This window comes from Notamacropus eugenii, chromosome 5 (genome assembly GCF_028372415.1).
Source record: "Notamacropus eugenii isolate mMacEug1 chromosome 5, mMacEug1.pri_v2, whole genome shotgun sequence".
Taxonomy (NCBI): Eukaryota; Metazoa; Chordata; class Mammalia; order Diprotodontia; family Macropodidae; genus Notamacropus; species Notamacropus eugenii.
The window spans coordinates 54,335,504-54,354,353 of NC_092876.1; the positions used below are offsets into that span (position 1 = coordinate 54,335,504).

Here is an 18,850-nt window from a genome sequence, read left to right on the forward strand (position 1 = left end):
TCTCCCTGTCTGTCTTTGCATGTGTCCCTCTCTTTCCCCTTCACTCCCTTCCTTTCATTCTCTCACTGTGTAAGTAGCTTAGATTTTAATTTTTTATAAATAGCAAGTTTTTAAATTAATCTGTCCTTCCCACTACTCCCATTAAGCAAATTTTTAAAAAACAAAGCCTTCAATACATATAGTAGTAGTGGTGGTAGTAATAGTAGTAGTAGTAACAATAATAATGTTTATATGGTACCTTACAATTTGTAAAGTGCTTTACCTCTTACCTCGTTTGACCATGTCTGAAGAGTTTGGCAAAACAAGTTCCTATGTTAGTCATGTCAGAAAGTGTATCTCTCTTGCAGCATCTCTTTTTTTTTCTTTTCTTTCCCCTAATTAAAATGTAAAAAATGTAAAATAAGATTGTCATTTTTAAAAAATTTTTAAATTCTCTCCCCCCTCCTTAAAAAGGCAAGCAATTTGATATAGGTTATACATGTGAAATCATGCAAAACATTATTAGCCATGTTGTGAAAGAAAACACAGACCCACTTCCCCCCAAAAAAGACAAAGGAAGTTAAAAAAATGTATGCTTCAGTTTGCATTCAGAAAACATAATTTTTTCTCTGGAGGTGGAGAGCATTTTTCACCATGAGTCTTTCAAAATTATCTTGGATCATTGCTGCAAATAGCTAAGTCATTCACAGTTGATCACTTTCCAGTGTTGCTATTACTGTGTAAAATGTTTTCCTAATTCTGCTTGCTTCACTTTGCATCAGTTTATGTAAGTCTTCCCAGGTTTTTCTGAAATCAGCTTTCTTTCTGAAACCACTACCATAATATTCTATCACAATCATGTACCACAATTTGTTCGGTCAACAGATGGCCATCAATTTTCAATTCTTTTGATGTTGTTGTTTGGTTTTTTTTTTCAATAGTGTCTAACTCTTCATGACCCCATTTGGAGTTTTCTTGTGTGATTTGTCATTTCCTTCTCTAACTCATTTTACACTACAGATCCAATTTACATTTACAAATTACATGTACATTACAGATGAGGAAACTAAGACAAACAGGGTGAAGTGACTTGCCCAGGATCACACATGGAATAAGTGTCTGAGGCCAGATTTGAATTCAGGAAGATGTGTCTTTGTGACTCCAGGCCATATACACTGGGCCACTTAGCTGCTCTTATTCTAGGCTGCCACAAAAAGAGCTTGTAACATCTCTCCCAAAAGTACTTCCTCAGAAAAACCCTCTGAGTAGGCACATTCTAGATTTGGAGTCAGAAACCTTGGGTTCATATCCTGATTTTGCCACATTTACTACCTGTGTGACCCTGGGAAATTTCAGTTCCTTGGGCCTCAGTCTGCTCATCTGTAAAAATGAGGGAAATCAGTAAGATGATCTCTAAATCTGTTATTCATGGGATCATAGGATTGTAGACCTGGAGCTGAAAAGGACTTTGGAGGACATCAGGCCCAACCCTTCCCCCACTGTACAGATGAGGAAACTGAGGCTCAGAAAGTGACTTGCCCAAGGTCACACAGTTAATTCTATGAGTTCAGTTCAACAAGTTATTTCTTACTTGCAAGAAGGTGGTGAGCACTAGAGAAAAAAAGGCAAAACCAGAAACAGCTCCTGACTTGAGGTCCAGCACTCTCTCTACTACACCAGGATACCTAATTGAGTGGGACTGAATTGAAGAGGAGGTTAGCTTCATGGCCCCTCCCGCCCCAGAAACTGTATCTGATTGGGGCACCAGGGGGGAATGTGCAGGATAACAGAGTTATCAACCTCAGGTTCCAGTCACTTCAGCAAACACCTCTTGCATCCAAGAAGACAAGTTAAAATTAGTCAGGTCAGAGACTGAGACAGAAGTCCTGGGGAACGAAATGTACAAATTGCAGAGTTAGAAGAGCCCAAAAGAGAATGTAATGTGAGGGAATCCAAACCCCCTGAGAAATCCCAAAGATTATCTGATTTACAGCCCTCAGGGACTTGAGAGAGAGAAATCAAGCACAACCACAGCTTTTTTCCAGAGGGAAGAAAAAGAGGGAAGTACCTTGGGATAGAAAGGTTAGAAGGCACCATAATAAGGATGGGGCTGGTCCTACCGTTTTATTGCTCTAGGGAGCTTCCAGGTAAGGAAAATCACTCTCCTGATATAAGTTGGCACCTCTTCAACTTGAAATGTTGGAGGGAGGGTTACATTGAACACTGAGCTGTTAAGCGTGTGAGCTCTGTGACTTACCCAGGGTCCCGCAGCCAGGAAGCATCAGAGGTGAGACTTCAACCTTGGTTTTCTTATGTTAGAAGCCAGTTGTCTAGCCCCTTTGCCATACTCCCTGACATTTATATGGCGCCTTAAAGTTGGCAATGTGCTTGGTGGATATTATCTCAGAACTTCATAATAATCCTAAGTAACTACTTATAATGGTGGATAGAGTGCTGGTCTTGGAATCAGGAAGACTTGAGGTCAAATTCTGCCTCAGATAAGACACTTCACCTTCTGTCACACTCAGTTCCCTCATCTGTAGAATGGGTATAATAATAGCACCTCCAATATAGGGTGATTGTGGGAATCAAATGGGATAATATGTATGTGAAGTACTTTGCAAACGCTCAAGTTAGTTATTATTTCTGTGGTTATTACAGGAGATGGTAGATAGAGGGTAGAAAATAGGGACTGTCAGAATCTAATGTTATCCAATTATAGATGAGAGGGATGTGAAATCAGGCTGGAAATCAGGGGTATCTGATCATAAATCAGAGGTGACTTGCCTGGGGAGGGGTGGGGGAAGAGGGATCATCACATAGCTAGTGAGTCAGAAGTTGAATGCAGTTCTACCTGAGTCTCTGTCCAGTGCCCTTTCTATACTCCCCCACCCCAAACATGCTGGAATGATTAAAATGTCTGAGACATAATTTCTGGGTAATTTAATCATTTTTATTATTAAGGCCAGCATGTTTATTAATGAAAGGATGGTCATTTGGCCATCTCTCTTAGACCAAAGATTCCTCAGAGTAGTAGGCTCACAGTTTATATGCTTTTGGAAGAGCAGGTGTTCCTGAGGGTGGCAATCAATTCTGGTTAACAGTTAATGAGAGAATTAATATTAGAGTGAGAGGCTGGCTATATTACAATGAGGGTCTTGGGGTACGTGACTTGGGTCACCCAAACCTTGGTCAAAGAGACTTATCAATTTCCTTATCACCTGTCTGACTGCAGGGAGGATCCACATTGTCCCAGACTGGTCTGAGCAAACACAATGTACCTATTATCTCAGACTTAGAATTTCTTTTACTGTCTTTGATTAGATCTTGGCCTGGGTAAATCTCTGAGAGTGATTTCCCACACTGGTTGATTTCTGGATGAGGAAGTAGGGGAAAAGCTTTGGTCCTGATTCAGTAGTTAGTTATGTTAACAGCATTTTACTGAGCCAGTTTCTAAAGCCTGAGCTATGAATACAAAAGCGAGATAATTAACACACACACACACACACACACACACACACACACACACACACACACACACACACACACACACACACACACACACACACACACACACACACACACACACACCCCTACACCCCTACACCCTCTTGTTATAATAATTTCCCTGATAATTCCTCTAGAAAGCCCTTCAGCTGGGAAGAGTTTTCAAAGCCAGGTAACAGGTCCCCAGAACGTCAAGAGGGTCTGAAGTCATCGCAGCATTAACTAGGCTGCCCCTCCCCTGCTGTTGCTCAGCCTCTGGAAACACCTTCTACCATCTGTCTTGATCTAGTAGTGAAGGGGTTTTTAGCCTGGGGTTCATGCTATTTGAAAAATAATTTGATAAGTGTATTTCAATAGAATTACTTCCCCATGGAATCATTGGTTTTAATTTATTCATTTTATTATTCATATCAGTAGCCAGCAATTATATCACTGTAGGGTTTGCAGAAGGCTTTAAAGGTTATCTCATTTGATCCTTACAACAACCCTGTAAGGTAGGTGTTACTGTTATCCCCATTTTACAGATGAGAAAACTGAGGCTGAGAAAGATGAGGTGATTTACCCAGGGTCACACAGCTAAGTAAGTTTCTGAGGGAGGATTAGAACTCAAGTTCAGTATTCTTATCTGCTATACCCACACTTCACTGGCTACTTCTGAAAAAGGGTCCTTCAGCTTCTCTAGACTGCTAGAGGGTTCCGTGACCCCCAAATGGCAAAGGATCTATGCAGTTGAGAAAGGAGGGAAGTGGGGTATCTGGCACAGGCCACTCCAGCCCCATCCTCCCAGGTCCTAGGACACCTGTGAGGGAGATGCCCATCAGGCCAGGTGAGACTGAGGTCCTTCCCCAGTTAACAGCGCTCTCCTGATTGGAATCACCCAGGAAGGGGAGTGGAGACTTGGGATGAGAATTATGGAGCATCGGTGCCTGGGAGCTGCAGGCCAGCTCCAGACCCTGGTCTTAGAGCGCTATGTATGGAAATCACCCAGAGAGGGGGAGTGCGCTTGCGTACCTTCTGAACTCTGCTTTCTCTGCCTATCCCAGTCTCATTCTAGGCTGAAGCACACATGGTTGTTTGATCCAAAGCACCTTTCAGCTTCTGCCAGTATTTATGAAGCACCCCCTGTAGGCAAAGCAAATAGCCAAAATGCTGACCTCAGAGCCAGAAAGCCCTGAGTTCAAATCCCACCTCAGATACTTACTGAGTATATCTAGGCAGGACACAGAACCACTCTTAGCCTCAGTTTCCTCATCTGTAAAATGGGAATAATAGTAGCACCTCCCATGCAGAGTTGTGAGGACTAAACACTTTTCACACCTTGAAGTATCCTAGAAGTAGGAGATACACCTCAGATGAGCAGTGCTGTGATTTTATCTGTACAGGGACCTCCCACTGTGAGAATATCCCTCCACCGAGGATTGCCCAGGTTATGGTCACACAGCGTCAAGGGCAGGATGGCAACCCAGGTCTTTGTGACTCCACCATCAGCCTTCTTTTTATCCTTTATTTAGATGACACAGATTTATGAATACACACACGCACGCATGCACGCACACACACACTTTCCTAGGTCTAGGTTGAAGCTACATTCTGCCTAAATCTCTATAATCACAAGCCACTGACTTGTACCTCTGAATAGAAGGATGGAATGAGTCAAGCCTAAGGCCTGTGGAATCATTGGCTCATAGATTTAAAACCAGAAGGGTGCTTTTGAGGCCATTAGATCCATCCCCCTCAATTTCCAGAGGGGCCAGAGAAGCCAAACAGCAGAAGGGATTTGTTGGATTTGCACTAAGTTTGAGAGGTGGGATTTGAATCCAGCTCCTCTGTCCCCTAATCCAGGGTGCTCTTCATTGTCTCTACTACTATACTTCTCTCCTACCATACCTACTACTAGGGGCAACTAGGTGGTGCAGTGGATAGAGCATCAGTGCAGGAGTCAGAAGGACCTGAGTTCAAATCTCACCTCAGACACTTGACACTCACTAGCTGTGTAACTTTGGGCAAATCACTTAACCCCAATTGCCTCATCCTGGGTCATCTCCAGTCATCCTGATGAATACCTGGTCACTGGATTCAGATGGCTCTGGAGGAGAAGTGAGGCTGGTGACCTGCACAGCCCTCCCTCACTCAAAACAAAGTCAAGTGCAATCATTTCTCTGATGGCATGGTCTTCTTCGGCAATGGAGGACAAACACACACACCTACTACTAGCAGGAGCTACCTTACAGAAGGTTGCTTTCCTGCCTAAAAGAGCCAAGGACCTTGAGAAGCCCAGGGATGAAGGGAGGTTTAGGGAGGATTAGGGGGGATGGAGAAGGGACCAAGGAGGAGATAGGGCTCCAGTCCTCTTTTGGGCCTTTGGTGGCATGGTGTAACATTCTTTGATTCTGATGCCACCTTCAAGGGGCATCATTGTTGACCATGCGTCCAGCTGCCTTGTCTCTCAGTCAGATCAGCAGGCCTCTGAGGACACAGAATGTCCCCTCTGCCCCTGTTTCATGCCCTTCTAACACCATCTGGTACAGTGCCCATGGAGGTGGTTGGTGAAGCATCATTGATCATGGTAGCAGACATAAGGGCTTTCTGAGGATAGGCTACATCAGGATGGGAATGCTAGGGCTGTGCTGCTGTCAGGGCCCCCAGTAATCTGTCCTGTTTCTTTCTTCCTCTCTGCTCAGGCAAAGCAGTCCTTAGCCACCCTGACCAAGGACGTCCCCAAGCGGCATTCTCTTGCCATGCCAGGCGAAACAGTTCTCAACGGCAATCAGGAATGGGTGATGCAGGCGGACCTCCCGCTCACTGCGGCCATCCGGCAGAGCCAACAGACGCTCTACCACTCACATCCCCCCCACCCCACAGACCGGCAAGGTGAGTCCCAACTCACTCAGCAGTGGCTGCTTTTTAATGGAGCCTTCTATCAAAGGAGAAAGCCAGCTCTTCTGGAAAGTTCTAGAAAAAAGTACCAATATCCTAGAGCTCTGGAATTCTGGCATTTGAGTCTACTAGTGACCAATGGTCCAAACTCCTGAGCCCCATCAAAGGGATAGTGTGGTATGGTGGGAAGACCCTTGAGTTTGTCAGGGGGCAGACATGGGATTGAATCCTAGCTTTGCTCCTCTCTGACTCACTGACTCCAGGCAGGTGGCTTTACCTGTCTTCAGTTCTTGACATCTTCTGTCAGGCATTCTTAAGGTTGGGAGTCCAGGTTCTTGGTTTTTAAAAACATTTTTGGTAATTGCATTCCAATATAATTAATTTTCCTCATAATCCTCTGCTGTTTATACATTTAGAACTCTCCCCCCCCCCATTCTTCTTTAGAAGCAGCCAGGTGTGGCTCTTAGAGCCAAGAAAATCTGAGTTCAAATCCTGTCTCAGACAGTTACAGCTGTATGATCTTATACAAGTTACTTACCCTCCTTCTGTCTCAGTTTCCTCATATATAAAATGGGAATAGTAAAAGCACTTGCCTCCCAAGGTTGTTGTGAAGATAAAATGAGACAATATCTATAAAGCACCTAGCACAATGCCTGGCACACAGTAGGGGCTTAATAAATGCTTATTTATTATTTATTCTGAAAAGGGGTCCATAGACTTCTCCAGACTGCCAAAAGGGTCCAAGATACACAAAAGGACCCATGTTCTAGATGATCCCTAATTCTCTGTCTGGAATCGTCAAACCCTGTGCCCTGTAGATGCTGTTTTGCCCCCTTTTATGATAACAGCATCAAATCTGGCATCTGCACAACTTTTAAAAATTTGCAAAACCCCTGCCTTAGCTGACCTCATTGAAGTATCCTAATAGCCTCATGAAGCTGAGGACGAGGGAGGAGGTGATGTGCCCAGTCATTAGTAGTGACAGCTAGCGAGTATCCTGGGTGGGTATGCCCCTAGATCTTCCTGGTCCCAAGTCTGGTGCTGTATCGACAAGATGTAAAAGCAAGGTTGCTCCATTTGGGTGACAGAATCAGACAGAGTGAGTGTGGTTCCAGAAGGTCAGCAGGCCATTGCTGAAGACCTGAAGCTGCTATTCTTCCATTTAATTCAATTGATCAACTCCATGAGCACAGAATGGGTGAGGCATAGCTAGATGGAAAGACCTGAGGGTCCTAGCCAAGTTCAAGGCCCCTGGATGACATCCTCTCAGACAGAATGGAGAAGGTAGAGGGTAGCATACAGGACAGGACACAGTGTCCCAAAAATCTTGGTGCCATTTTAAAGCTACAGCTTTAAATGCTACAACCTTACTCCCAAAAACCCCATCATTTGAAAGCTTAATTATTTAAGTTTATTTTCCATTTATTTATTTTTGTGAATTTTGAATGAATACATTTTAAATGTTTAACAAGACAGAGCATCCTGTCTGGATGACAGTTTCTCAGACCAGCAGATTGGAAGAAGACACCTGATCCATCTTCATTAGACTTTTTCTTGTGGGGTCACGTCAAAACTGTCCTGTATTCATCCAAACCTCATTTTTTGGATGATCTTAAGGCAGCAAGGGTTGCAAATGCCATCCTTTCAATCACTGAGCAGCAGCTGATGAAAGTTTTTTTTTTAACAAAGTTCGAAAGCTGACAAGTGATGCACAAGATACATTGAATTATAATAACAAAAATAAGTCTTTTTACAATCAAATAATCTTTAAGGTTTTTTTTTGTAAGTTTGTAGCATTTGTACTTCTGAAGTGATTAAAAGCTTACTAAGTAAGACATTTGAGAAGGGTAGGTAGCTGACACAATGGATAGAGTTCTGGGCCTGAAGTCAAGAAGACTTATCTTTGTGAGTTCAAATCTGGCCTTGGACATTTACTAGGTGTGTGATCCTGAGCAAGTCACTTCACCCTGTTTGCCTCAGTTTCTTCATCTGTCAAGTGACCTGGAGAAGGAGATGGCAAACCACTCCCATATTTTTGGCAAGAAAACCCCAGATGGGGTCATGAAGAGTCAGATGCACAACTGAAATGATTGAAAAACAAAGACATGTGAGAAGGATAGGATAGGACCTTATTGAGATTATGCTGTCCAGTTCTGGCCACCGCAGTCTAGGACAAGCACTGGTAAGCTGGAGAGCCTTCAGAGGTGGATACCCAGGATGTGAAAGGACTAGAAACATTGATATATGAACATCAGGAAGAGGAACTGATGGGAGAAGACTGCAAGGCAGAGCACATACAGGATTGTCCTTGGAGGAATTCAGCAGGAATCCCACTGTTGGCACTAACCAGCCACGTAACCCTGGGCACACCTCTAGGCCTCTCTGGACTTTACTTTCTTCATATGTAAAAATCAGGAGAGCTGGACCTGATGGTGCCTAACATTCCTTCCCAGCTCGAAATCTCCAGCCCGATGTCAGAATTGAGAGCTGCTTTCAAGCATTTGAATGACTGCCACAGGAAGTGGGATGCACTGTGTTCTACCTGGCCCATCAGGTACTCGGTACCTGCTTATTGAATTTAATTAAATGAATGGGTTCTGGTGGCCCAAAAGACCTTGATACATGGTACCTATGCTCCCTTGGGGCTGGTTTCTCCTTCTACTGAAACAGATCACATGCCATCCACACCTTCAGGTTCTGGGTTCTTCTCACCCCATCTCTCTGAGGACCTCTCAGCAATCTGTTCAGTGAGCTAGCAGGTTCCTGTTGATTCTTATGATACTGGGTAGATTCCGGTGAAGTGTTTCTCCAGGATTTGTCCCCTAGGCACAAAGACAACAATTAAACAGTCTCTCTCCTCACATTTTGTTGGGGAAATAATGTGGCCATATCAAAGTATGTACAGAATATATTCAAAACAAATTCAAGATGATTTTGAGGGGGAGAATTTTCAGAAGACACTGGTGGAGAAAATGCCCACATTCATAGAATCAATTCAGCCCAGTCCGACAAGCATTTCTTTAGTAGTTCAGTTAGCTATGGTGTTTTGGAAGCAATCAGGGTTAAGTGACTTGCTCAGGGTCACACAGCTAATAGGTGTCTGAGGTCGGACTGGAACTCGGGTCCTTCTAACTTCAGGGCTGGTGCTCTATTCACTGTACCACTAACTGCCCCTGCCAACAAACACTTAATAAGTGTCTACTGAATTGTCATTGCCACTACATCCAACCACCATAACCATGGTCACTTCAGTCCGTACCAAATTGGGCACATGGTACATGGCATTTAGTAGATATGGATGTAAAAGTAAAGATTAAAAAGGGTGCCTACCTTTGAAAGGCTTACATTCTGTTCTGGGAAAACAATACGTATGCAGATAAGCAAATATACAATTAAATACAAGGTAGTTTATCGGGGCAATGGAACATTGACAACTGGAGGCCTGGCAGAGGACTCATATTGGAAGTGAACCTTGAAGTAAGTTAGAGATTCCAAGAGCCCTGAGATGAGGACTTTTCTGATGCCCCCAGCGGACAATGATGTACTGCATCAAAAAATTGTTACTGTTGCATTTCAGATGGGGGAAGTTTGTTCAAAGATCCAGAGATAGGAGGGTGGATATCCTGTACAAAAAACACCAAGTCAGTCAGTGTGAATGGAACACAGAGCACCTTAGTGGGGAGTCAGTATGAAAAGACAGGTTGGAATCATATGGTGAAGGGCTGTACAGAACATAAAAAATCAAACAAATTAACAAGTATTTGTTAAGCCATCACTTTGTGCCAGGCGTAAAGCTAAGTGTCGTGAATACAAAAAGACATGAAAACGTGGTCCCTTCTCAAGGAGCTCACATTCTAATATGTTATGCTAGAAGGCATAGGGAGTCCATGAGGCTTCTTGAATAGGAGAGTAACACACTTAGATCTGTGGTTTAGGAATATGAATTTGATCATTGATTGGAGAATGTTGTGAAGAGGAGAAAGACCTGGAATCAGGGAAACTGGTAATAAAACTATCCAGGTGAGAGGAGATAAGGGCTGGGGAATCCCAGAATTACCATGGACCTCAGAAGTCCTCTACTCTGACCTGTGACTGAATTAGAATTACCATATTAGAAACAAGTAACCTTCCACTTGCAACCTTCAATGATAATGATGATGATGATAGCTGGCATTTAGATAGCACCTACTATGTGCCAAGCACCATGCTAAGTACTTTATAAATAGCTTATTGTATGTTCAGGGATTCACTACCTCCTGAGACTGTCCCATTCTGCTTTGGGTTAGCTGTCATTGTTTAGGGGTTAGAGGGTTGGTTTTTTGTTTGTATGTTTGTTTGCTTTGGACATTGAGGGTGACTGTGGATCTTCTGTAGTATATAGAGAATCTGATGTGACTCTATAAAGTGTCTGAAAGCAAGGCCATCCTTGATTTGATGGATTGCTAGAGTTAGCAGGGACACCTAGGTGGCACAGTGGATAAAACACTGGGCCTGGAGTCTTCCTGAGTTGAAATCTGACCCTGAACAAGTCACTTCACTGTTTGCCTCAGTTTCCTCATCTGAAAAATGAGCTGGAGAAGGAAATGGCAAACCACTCCAGTGTGTCTGCCAAGAAAACCCCAAATAGGATCACAGAGAGTTGGACATGATTGAAAAATGATTGAACAGCCACAAAAGAGTTAGTAGAGGTGGGTGGGGTCCTTGTACTTCCCCACAGCTCTTGGTTGGAGTGGAGGAAGGAGTAAGCAAGACCTTAGTGATCTTCTTTAACTTTGTGAACTGTTTCCTGATCGCTGGGCCATGGACCCCACAGGGCACTCTGAAGTCTACTCCTACATTGGACATGTGCCATGTGCCCTATCTGAAGGGGAGTAAAGCGATATTGATTATGGTGGTTGGTTATGGTGGTGGTGGTGTATCAGCTAGGACCCTGGCATACGCAGGAGGATCTTTTGTACAGATTCTTAGATCGGCTTTTCCAAAAGGAAAGCAACTTTTGAGGGGTCAACAATCACTTTATCAAACACATATATCATTCATTTAGTTCAGGGGAAACAGTCAGCACCCTGAACTTCAGAGAAAATGCAAACAGAAATTACAAACAGAAAGACCAGCAGACAGGGCTTCCAACTGTCTGACCATAGACAATACATACCTCATTACCAGAGACCGAAGCACCAATATCTGGGTTTGGGGGGGGTGGGGTGGGAGGGAGCACTTCTTAAAATAGCCACCCAGAGTCTCATCTGGCACACAGACCTTCGAAAAAATGAGCCCCAAAACAAAACCTCACCTCAGGGTATATATACTCTTTTCGGGGCTGGAGGGCACAGTCCTCTTGACCCCACGCCTCATTAGAAATTAGCAAAAGGTGTCCGAGGGTGAGATCTCCCCCACCACCACCATTAACTTTATGTTAACATTACAGGTGGCTATCCATCAGTTAATTTGAAAAGCATTTATTAAGTGATTGGGATCAGGATATAAAGAAAGGCAAAACCAGCCCCAGTCTTCATGGAGCTCCCCTCCTAACACTAGCAACTTAAGAGGCAATATGGTATGATAGATTAAAAACCCACCTCAGAATCAAGAAGACTTGCGTTTAAGTTATCTCTGATGTATCCTCCTTGGGTGACCATGGGTGAGTCACCTAACTTCTCAGGGTCCTATGTAACTCTGAGGCTCTAGGTTACAAATGAGTTACTGCCTCTCTACATTGGTAGAAGGAGTTTCCGTACTGGGAGTCCTACCATGTAGATGAAATCGTGGCAGTAGAACATCAAGTGCTAGACCACATGGGCCATCATGCTGTAGAGTATCTGAGTGTTCAGAGAAGGAAGAGGGTAATGAACAGAATTCAAGTCAATCTGGTAAATGTTTCTCAAGCCTGGCATTGTGGTAAGAGGGCCCATCTCAGAGTCAGCAGGGTCCTGAGTTCAAACCCTACCTCTTGATAGCTCTGCAACCTTTGTCAAGTTCCTTCAGCTCTCTGGACGTCAATTTCCTGTTCTATGTGGATAATTTAATACCTGTAGTATATATCTCACAGGGTCAAGTAAGATCAAGGATATAAAGTACTTTGTAAGCTGTAAAGTCCTAAACTTTAGCCAAGAAATCATCCTTGACCTCACAAAAGTGTCCATGGTCTCACCATGGGATAAGACACAAATACAAATCGCTATAATACCCAATAATAGGTGATAAGAGAAATTCAGGTGTAATGGAAAGGGCGTTGAAGGTTGTCATTAAATGACCTAAATGTAAATCCTGGGTCTGCCACTTACTAGATATGTGATTTGGAGCAAGCCACTGAATCTTACAGGTTCCCACTTTCCTCATATGTAAAATAGGCGGGGAGGGGCTATGTGACCTCAAAATTCCCTTCCAGCACTAGTCTATACTTCCATGGTCTTATGACCCTGCTAGCTGGATGAGACTGGGCAAGTCATCTGGCCTCTCTAAGGCTCAGTTTCCTCATCTGTAAAATAGGAATAATCATACCTACCTCACAGGCTCAAATATGCATAAAGCACTTTGAAATTATAAAGTCCCATGGAAATGCCCATCATCATTATTCTCATTATAGACATTATTATCATCATTATTAATAATCATCATCATTTAATGTGTTTGGGAGTGTTTTGGAAAGCAAAGGGGTATAAATAGGGTTGGTATTAAAAGAAGAAAAAAATCACTCAACGGAGTAGAGGTGTGTGTGAAGGGTGAGCCTGAGGAAACTCAGGGGGTGGGGGGGAGAAGTCCAGTAGCACAACCATCCTTTCCTTCTGTTCCCTTCCTTACATGTTGTTTCCCAATTTCCAGCTGTCAGGGTGAGCCCCTGTCATTCTCGGCAGCCTTCCATCATCTCTGATGCGTCTGCGGCCGAAGGAGACCGGTCATCAACACCAAGTGATATCAACTCCCCTCGTCACCGGACGCACTCCCTCTGCAATGTAAGGCCAATGGGGGTGGGGTTCCTTGTCTTCCGTTACTCTTCATGCCACTACTGCTTCCCCCCACCTCCTCAAAGCAGAGTACAGGGTGGAGTGGGCAGAAAAAGAGCATTCCTCCTCCTCCTCTTTCTTCCCTCCTTCTCTCCCTCTTCCTTCTTCCCTCCCTCTCTTGCTTCCTCTCCTTCCCTCCTTCTATGAGAACATTTGGACTTCTGCATTTCCCTTCAGACTAACCCAGTGAAATTACCTAGCCTTTTTGGCTCATTTGTCTGGCATTTCATATTCCCTTTCTTCCTACTACAGGAGCATTGGGGTGTAGAAGAATAGAAAAGAGTGGAGACTGTTTGCTATCACTGCCTCAGGGAGGATTGGGGAGTGAGGAACCCTCTAGAATGAGTAACTGAGAGAAAGTCAGGAGTTGACCCTGCCTTTCCATTATAGCCAGGAGTAAGAAAAAGTCATTATTGCCAACCTGACCCAGCACCATTGTCCATATAGCCCTGTGGATGTATAGATGGATGGATGGATGGATGGATGGATGGATGGATGGATGGATGGATGGATGGATGGATGGAAGGAAGGAAAAGTATGAAGTGTTTACTGTGTGCCAAGCACTGTGCTAAGGGCTAGAAATATAAAAACAAAATACGAAGGCAAAGACAGTCATACCTTCAAAGAGCTTACATTCCAACAGGGGAAGATAACACACAAAGGCCAGTGGTGGCTAAGGAGGCATATATAGTCTGGAAAGCTCCAAAAATAGTGAACATAGGGAAGTAGATTAGCACACTTTTTTCCAGGAGCATTAACAGTTGGTTTGACTGTGATTACAAAGAGCCAGTTTCTGGCTGGGCACAGTTGGTGTCTCAGACATCAGCCTCAGAGGACTAACAGTCTCCCCAGAATATCTTAGTTCTGCCTTTAACTCATTTAGTTCAACAAGCATTTATTAAGAACTGATTATGTACCAGAGAGTCAGAGTAGCCTGATGGATAGGGGACCAGCCTTGAGAGTCAGGGTCTGGGTTCAAGCCCTGATTGACGCAAACTGTTTCTGTGACGCTAGGTAACTTACTGAACCTCTCAATACCCATTGCTTATGGACATTTAATGGTCCAAGGACATTCTCTAAGACTGTAGGTTATTTACAACAGAGTTATCAAACTCCCAGCCAAACTCCAAGTACAGCCAAATCAGATTAAAATGTAGTTCAAAATGTTTAATTAGATGAATAAGAATGCAATGTAGATAATGTTCATTTGTGATTATCCAAGTCCATAGGGTCACACGGATCTATTTCTTCCTGAATCTGATACCATCATTTTACAAGTAGCCGATCTATTAGCAGAGAAAACTTCCACCCTGAGAATTCCCAATCCTGATGAAATCACAAGTCTAGAGCAAAAACCAAATTAAATAGCCATGTAAGGCATTGGGCTTGGCACTAAGACAAAAGAAAACCAGTCTTTACCCTTGTGGACTTTCCATTCTACTTGGGAGAATACCATATTTACCTGGATCAGTAAGAGATGAGAAAGGGGAACACGTTAACAAGTGGGGAGGGATCAAGGAAGGCAGCTTGTAAATGTGAATCCAGTTTCCAAAAATTTAGCTAAAATTTCTTTTAAGCTATTTCTGTCTTCAGCCTGGCCCACCTCTTTGAATGTGGTCCATGAGTTTGGGCTTTGTAAAGGCACAGCTGGCCCAGGCTGATACCCCCAGGGTAGGATAGCCTTCCAAAATATCTGCCTGTTAGAAACTACTCTCTCTCTCTCACCCTCATCTGCTCTGTGTTCTCCTAAGATTCCAGATCTTCTCATGCTCTGGCCTCAACACATCAAGTAAGAGTTCTGTAGGTTTGGGTTGGGTTGGCACAATCAGAATATTATTTCTGTCTACATGCTATTCTTATATATCAGGTAAACTATCACCAGAGAACAATATTCCCTTGACTGTGATTTTTTTGGGAGGTCCAAGTATCTAGGTTTCCCAAAGGTATAGGAGAATCTTCTATTATTGTATACACTTCCACATCTAGACACTGTATGGATGTAGTTAATAGACAGATCCCCACCCTGAGAGTCAAAGGATCAAGATTTTCTGATCTTCACCCTACCATCCACTAGGTATGTGATATTGGGCAAGTTGTTTCATTTATCTTTGCCTCAGTTTCCTTATCTGTAAAACATGAGTATTAATACCAGTCTTGAATGTTCCATGTGGCTAGGATAATATGGTTAGAAGTACCTTTTAAAATGTCAAGTGTTATACAAATGTTAGGTGTTAGTAATATTAACCATAATAATAACTTTGTAGAGAAAAATCTCTCTTCGTTGAAACCACCTAGCCCAAATTAGATGCTTCACTGAGGTTTGAAGATGAACCTGAGGTCTCAAAGGCCCAGCCATGCCCGCTGAGCACCATGCCCAGGCAGGCTTTGAGGCTAAATTGGAAGAGGTTCGATTGGAGGGGTTGGTGGTGATCTCTGCCTGCCATCTAAGGAGCTAGAAGTTCAGAGAGGTTTATCGCCAGACGACTGACCGAGAATCCTGGCAATTAATGAGTTCTGATTGCTACATCAGGATGCCATTTGGGGTGGGCTCTGAAGCAGAAGTTTTGAAACATGGGATTATTGATGTTTTCTTTACATCTTATTGAAAATTTGAATTGTTTAGATTGATGGACTGAGGGCCTCTATCCAAGGTCCTCCATCTGTCCAGGAATTGTGAGCTATTCTTTTATTTATACATACATACATACATACATACATACATACATACATATATACATATGTAATTTTACTTTTCCCCAGTTACATTTAAAAGTTTTTAACATTCATTTTTAAAACTTTGAGTTCCAAATTCTGTCCCTTCCTTGAGAAGGCAAGCAATTAATTATAGGTTATACATGTATAATCATGCAAAACATTTACATAACAATCATGTTGGGAAAAAAACATAGAAAAAAACTCAAGAAAAATAAAGGAAAAAAGTACATTTCAATCAGATACCATCACTTCTTTCTCTGGCGCTGGATAGCATTTTTCATCTTAAGTCCTTCAGAGTTGTCTTGGATCATTATATTGCAAGGATAGCTTAGTCATTCATAGCTAATCATCTTAAAATATTGTTGTTACTTTGTACACAGTATATGTCACTTTCCATCAGTTCATGTAAGTCTTTCCAGGTTTTTCTGAGAGCATCCTGCTCATCATTTCATGTAGCACAATAGTATTCCATCACATTCATATACCACAACTTGTTCAACCATTCCCCAGTTGATGGGCATTCCTTGCCCCCAGGAAAGAGCTGCTATAAATATTTTTGTACATATAGGTACTTTTCCTTTTTTCTCTCTCTCTTTTAGGATACAGACCTAGTGGTGGTATTGCTAGGTCAAAGGTTTTATATGATTTTATAGTCCTTTGGGCATCGTTCCAGATTGCTCTACAGAGTAGTTGAATCAGTTCACAACTCTACCAACGATGAGCTTTAAATCTTTAAAGATGCTTGATGACATCCTCTCTGTCTCAGAGTACTTGGCTCTAGAGTAAGAGGGTTTGGGTTTGGGTTTGGGTTCAAATTCCACCTATGACACATATTAGCTATGTATGAGTCACAGGTTTTCCATGTATTGTCTTGCTGTATGAAATGAAAGGATTGAACTCAATTGCCTCCAATGTCCTTTCCACTCTGATCAGTCATCAAGGGTTTATTAAACCCTCATTGTGTGCTAGGTACTGTGCTAAGATCTGGAGATACAAAGAAAGGCAAAAATGTGGTCTCTGCCCTCAGGGGACTCCCATTCTGCTGGAAAAGACAACTTTGTACATACAAAGTATATAAAGTAAAAGTGAAAGGTAACTCCAAGGGGAAGGACTAGCAAAGAGGAAGCAAGGGGTGGAAGGGCTGGGGAAGGTTTGCCATGGGAGAAAGACCTCCTGTAGAAGGTAGACATCAAACTCGGTCTTGAAGGAAGCCAGAGAAGTTAAGAGATGGCAATGCGAAGGGAGGCATAGGACACAGCCAGGGTAAATGCATGGAAGTGGGAGATAGGATGTCCTGTGTGAGCAGCAGAAAGAAGGCTAGTGTAGCTGGACCATAGAGAGAAGTGAAATGTGACAGGTAGGGAAGACTGGAGAGGTGGGAATGGTCCCGGTTATAGATGGATTAGCTTATATACACGTGGGTTCTTAGCCTAGCCCAGCCTACTGAAGGCATGCAGGGGAGCCATTGAGATAATCACCTCTATCTTTAGAAGTAATGAGACTCCCCCCTTCATTGGCAGGCTTCAAGCAAAAGCAGAAGAACTACTGATTAGACATGTAAAGAGGGCTTGTGAGGTACCTTGATGGCTATTGAGGTATTCTCTGATTCTAATGGTGGGAGTAGGGGGAGATGGGATATTTTCTTATGGAATCTATAGTCTCTGCAGGGAGCTCCTGGTCATCAGGGTCTGTGATTATGTTACATCAACTGAATCTCTTTCTTTCTGTTGGTAGGGGGACAGTCCTGGACCCGTACAGAAGAATTTACACAACCCAATTGTACAGGTAGGCTGGAGTTCCTCTAATCAGCTGGGCCCTTTTTGACCCAATGCCCAATAATCTTACTCAGTGACACCTCTTTTTCAGAGGACCTCTCATCTCATTCACCTTCACAACACACTTTCCATCTTTGCAGATGGCAGTGGCAGAAATTAAGCCACAGGGTATATGGGAAAAGACCAAAGGATTTGGAATCCGAGGACCTGGGTTTAAATTCTCCCTCTGATACTTCACTTGGGCTTCTGTTTCCTCTTTAAAATAAGGGGATTGGACGAGATGACCTCAGAAATCCCTTCTGACTTTAAATCTCTCACTCTATGACTGAGGTTAATAATGTCAAATACAAAAAATTAAGCACCTACTCTGTGTTGGGCACTGTGCTAAGGTGGAAGATATACAGAAAGGCACAAAGTCATCCCTGCTCTCAAGAACCTCATGGTCTAATGAGAGAGATAATATGCAAACAAGCTATAAATGGATAAATTGGAGCTGATCAGTAGGGGGAAGGCACTAGAATTAAGGAGGATGGGAAAGGCTTTCTGTAGAAGGTGAGATTAAAATCATAGTTCACATTTATATACAGTGTCTTGAAGTTTTCAAAGTGTCCTCCTCCTCACAACAGCCCTGTGAAATAACTAGCCCAAGGATTATTTTTCCCATTTGACCAATGAGTAAACAAGAGCCTAGAAGAGTTTGAGAGACTTGTTCAAGGTCACACAGCTACTCAGCACCTGAGGAAGAATTTGAACCCAGGTCTCCAAGTTCTTGCCCTTCTCCCACGAGGCCACCCAAGGGTCTGAAGCCTGAGGAAGGGCATGAACCCGAGCCACCCCATTCTAGACCCTCCCCTAGAACTTGCCTACATCATTCCATTCCCAGACTAATTCTGAAATCATGGGATTATGGGGCCAACCCACTCATTTCCTAGAGGAGGAAACTGAGGTCCAGAGCCAGAAAAAGTCATACCTAAGTATCCGTAGAAAATAAGA

General features: G+C 43.1%; 1 protein-coding gene across 2 annotated transcripts in view; it reads left to right on the forward strand.

Annotated features, from left to right (window-relative positions):
• KAZN (kazrin, periplakin interacting protein) overlaps positions 1–18,850 on the forward strand; it is a 1,379,110-nt gene that overhangs the window by 1,294,132 nt on the left and 66,128 nt on the right. For both annotated transcript variants that reach the window (XM_072608938.1, XM_072608937.1), the window contains 3 exons: positions 6,168–6,357; positions 13,186–13,316; positions 17,817–17,867. In XM_072608938.1, coding sequence (XP_072465039.1) covers positions 6,168–6,357; positions 13,186–13,316; positions 17,817–17,867 — 372 coding nt within the window. The remainder of the gene's footprint in view (positions 1–6,167; positions 6,358–13,185; positions 13,317–17,816; positions 17,868–18,850) is intronic.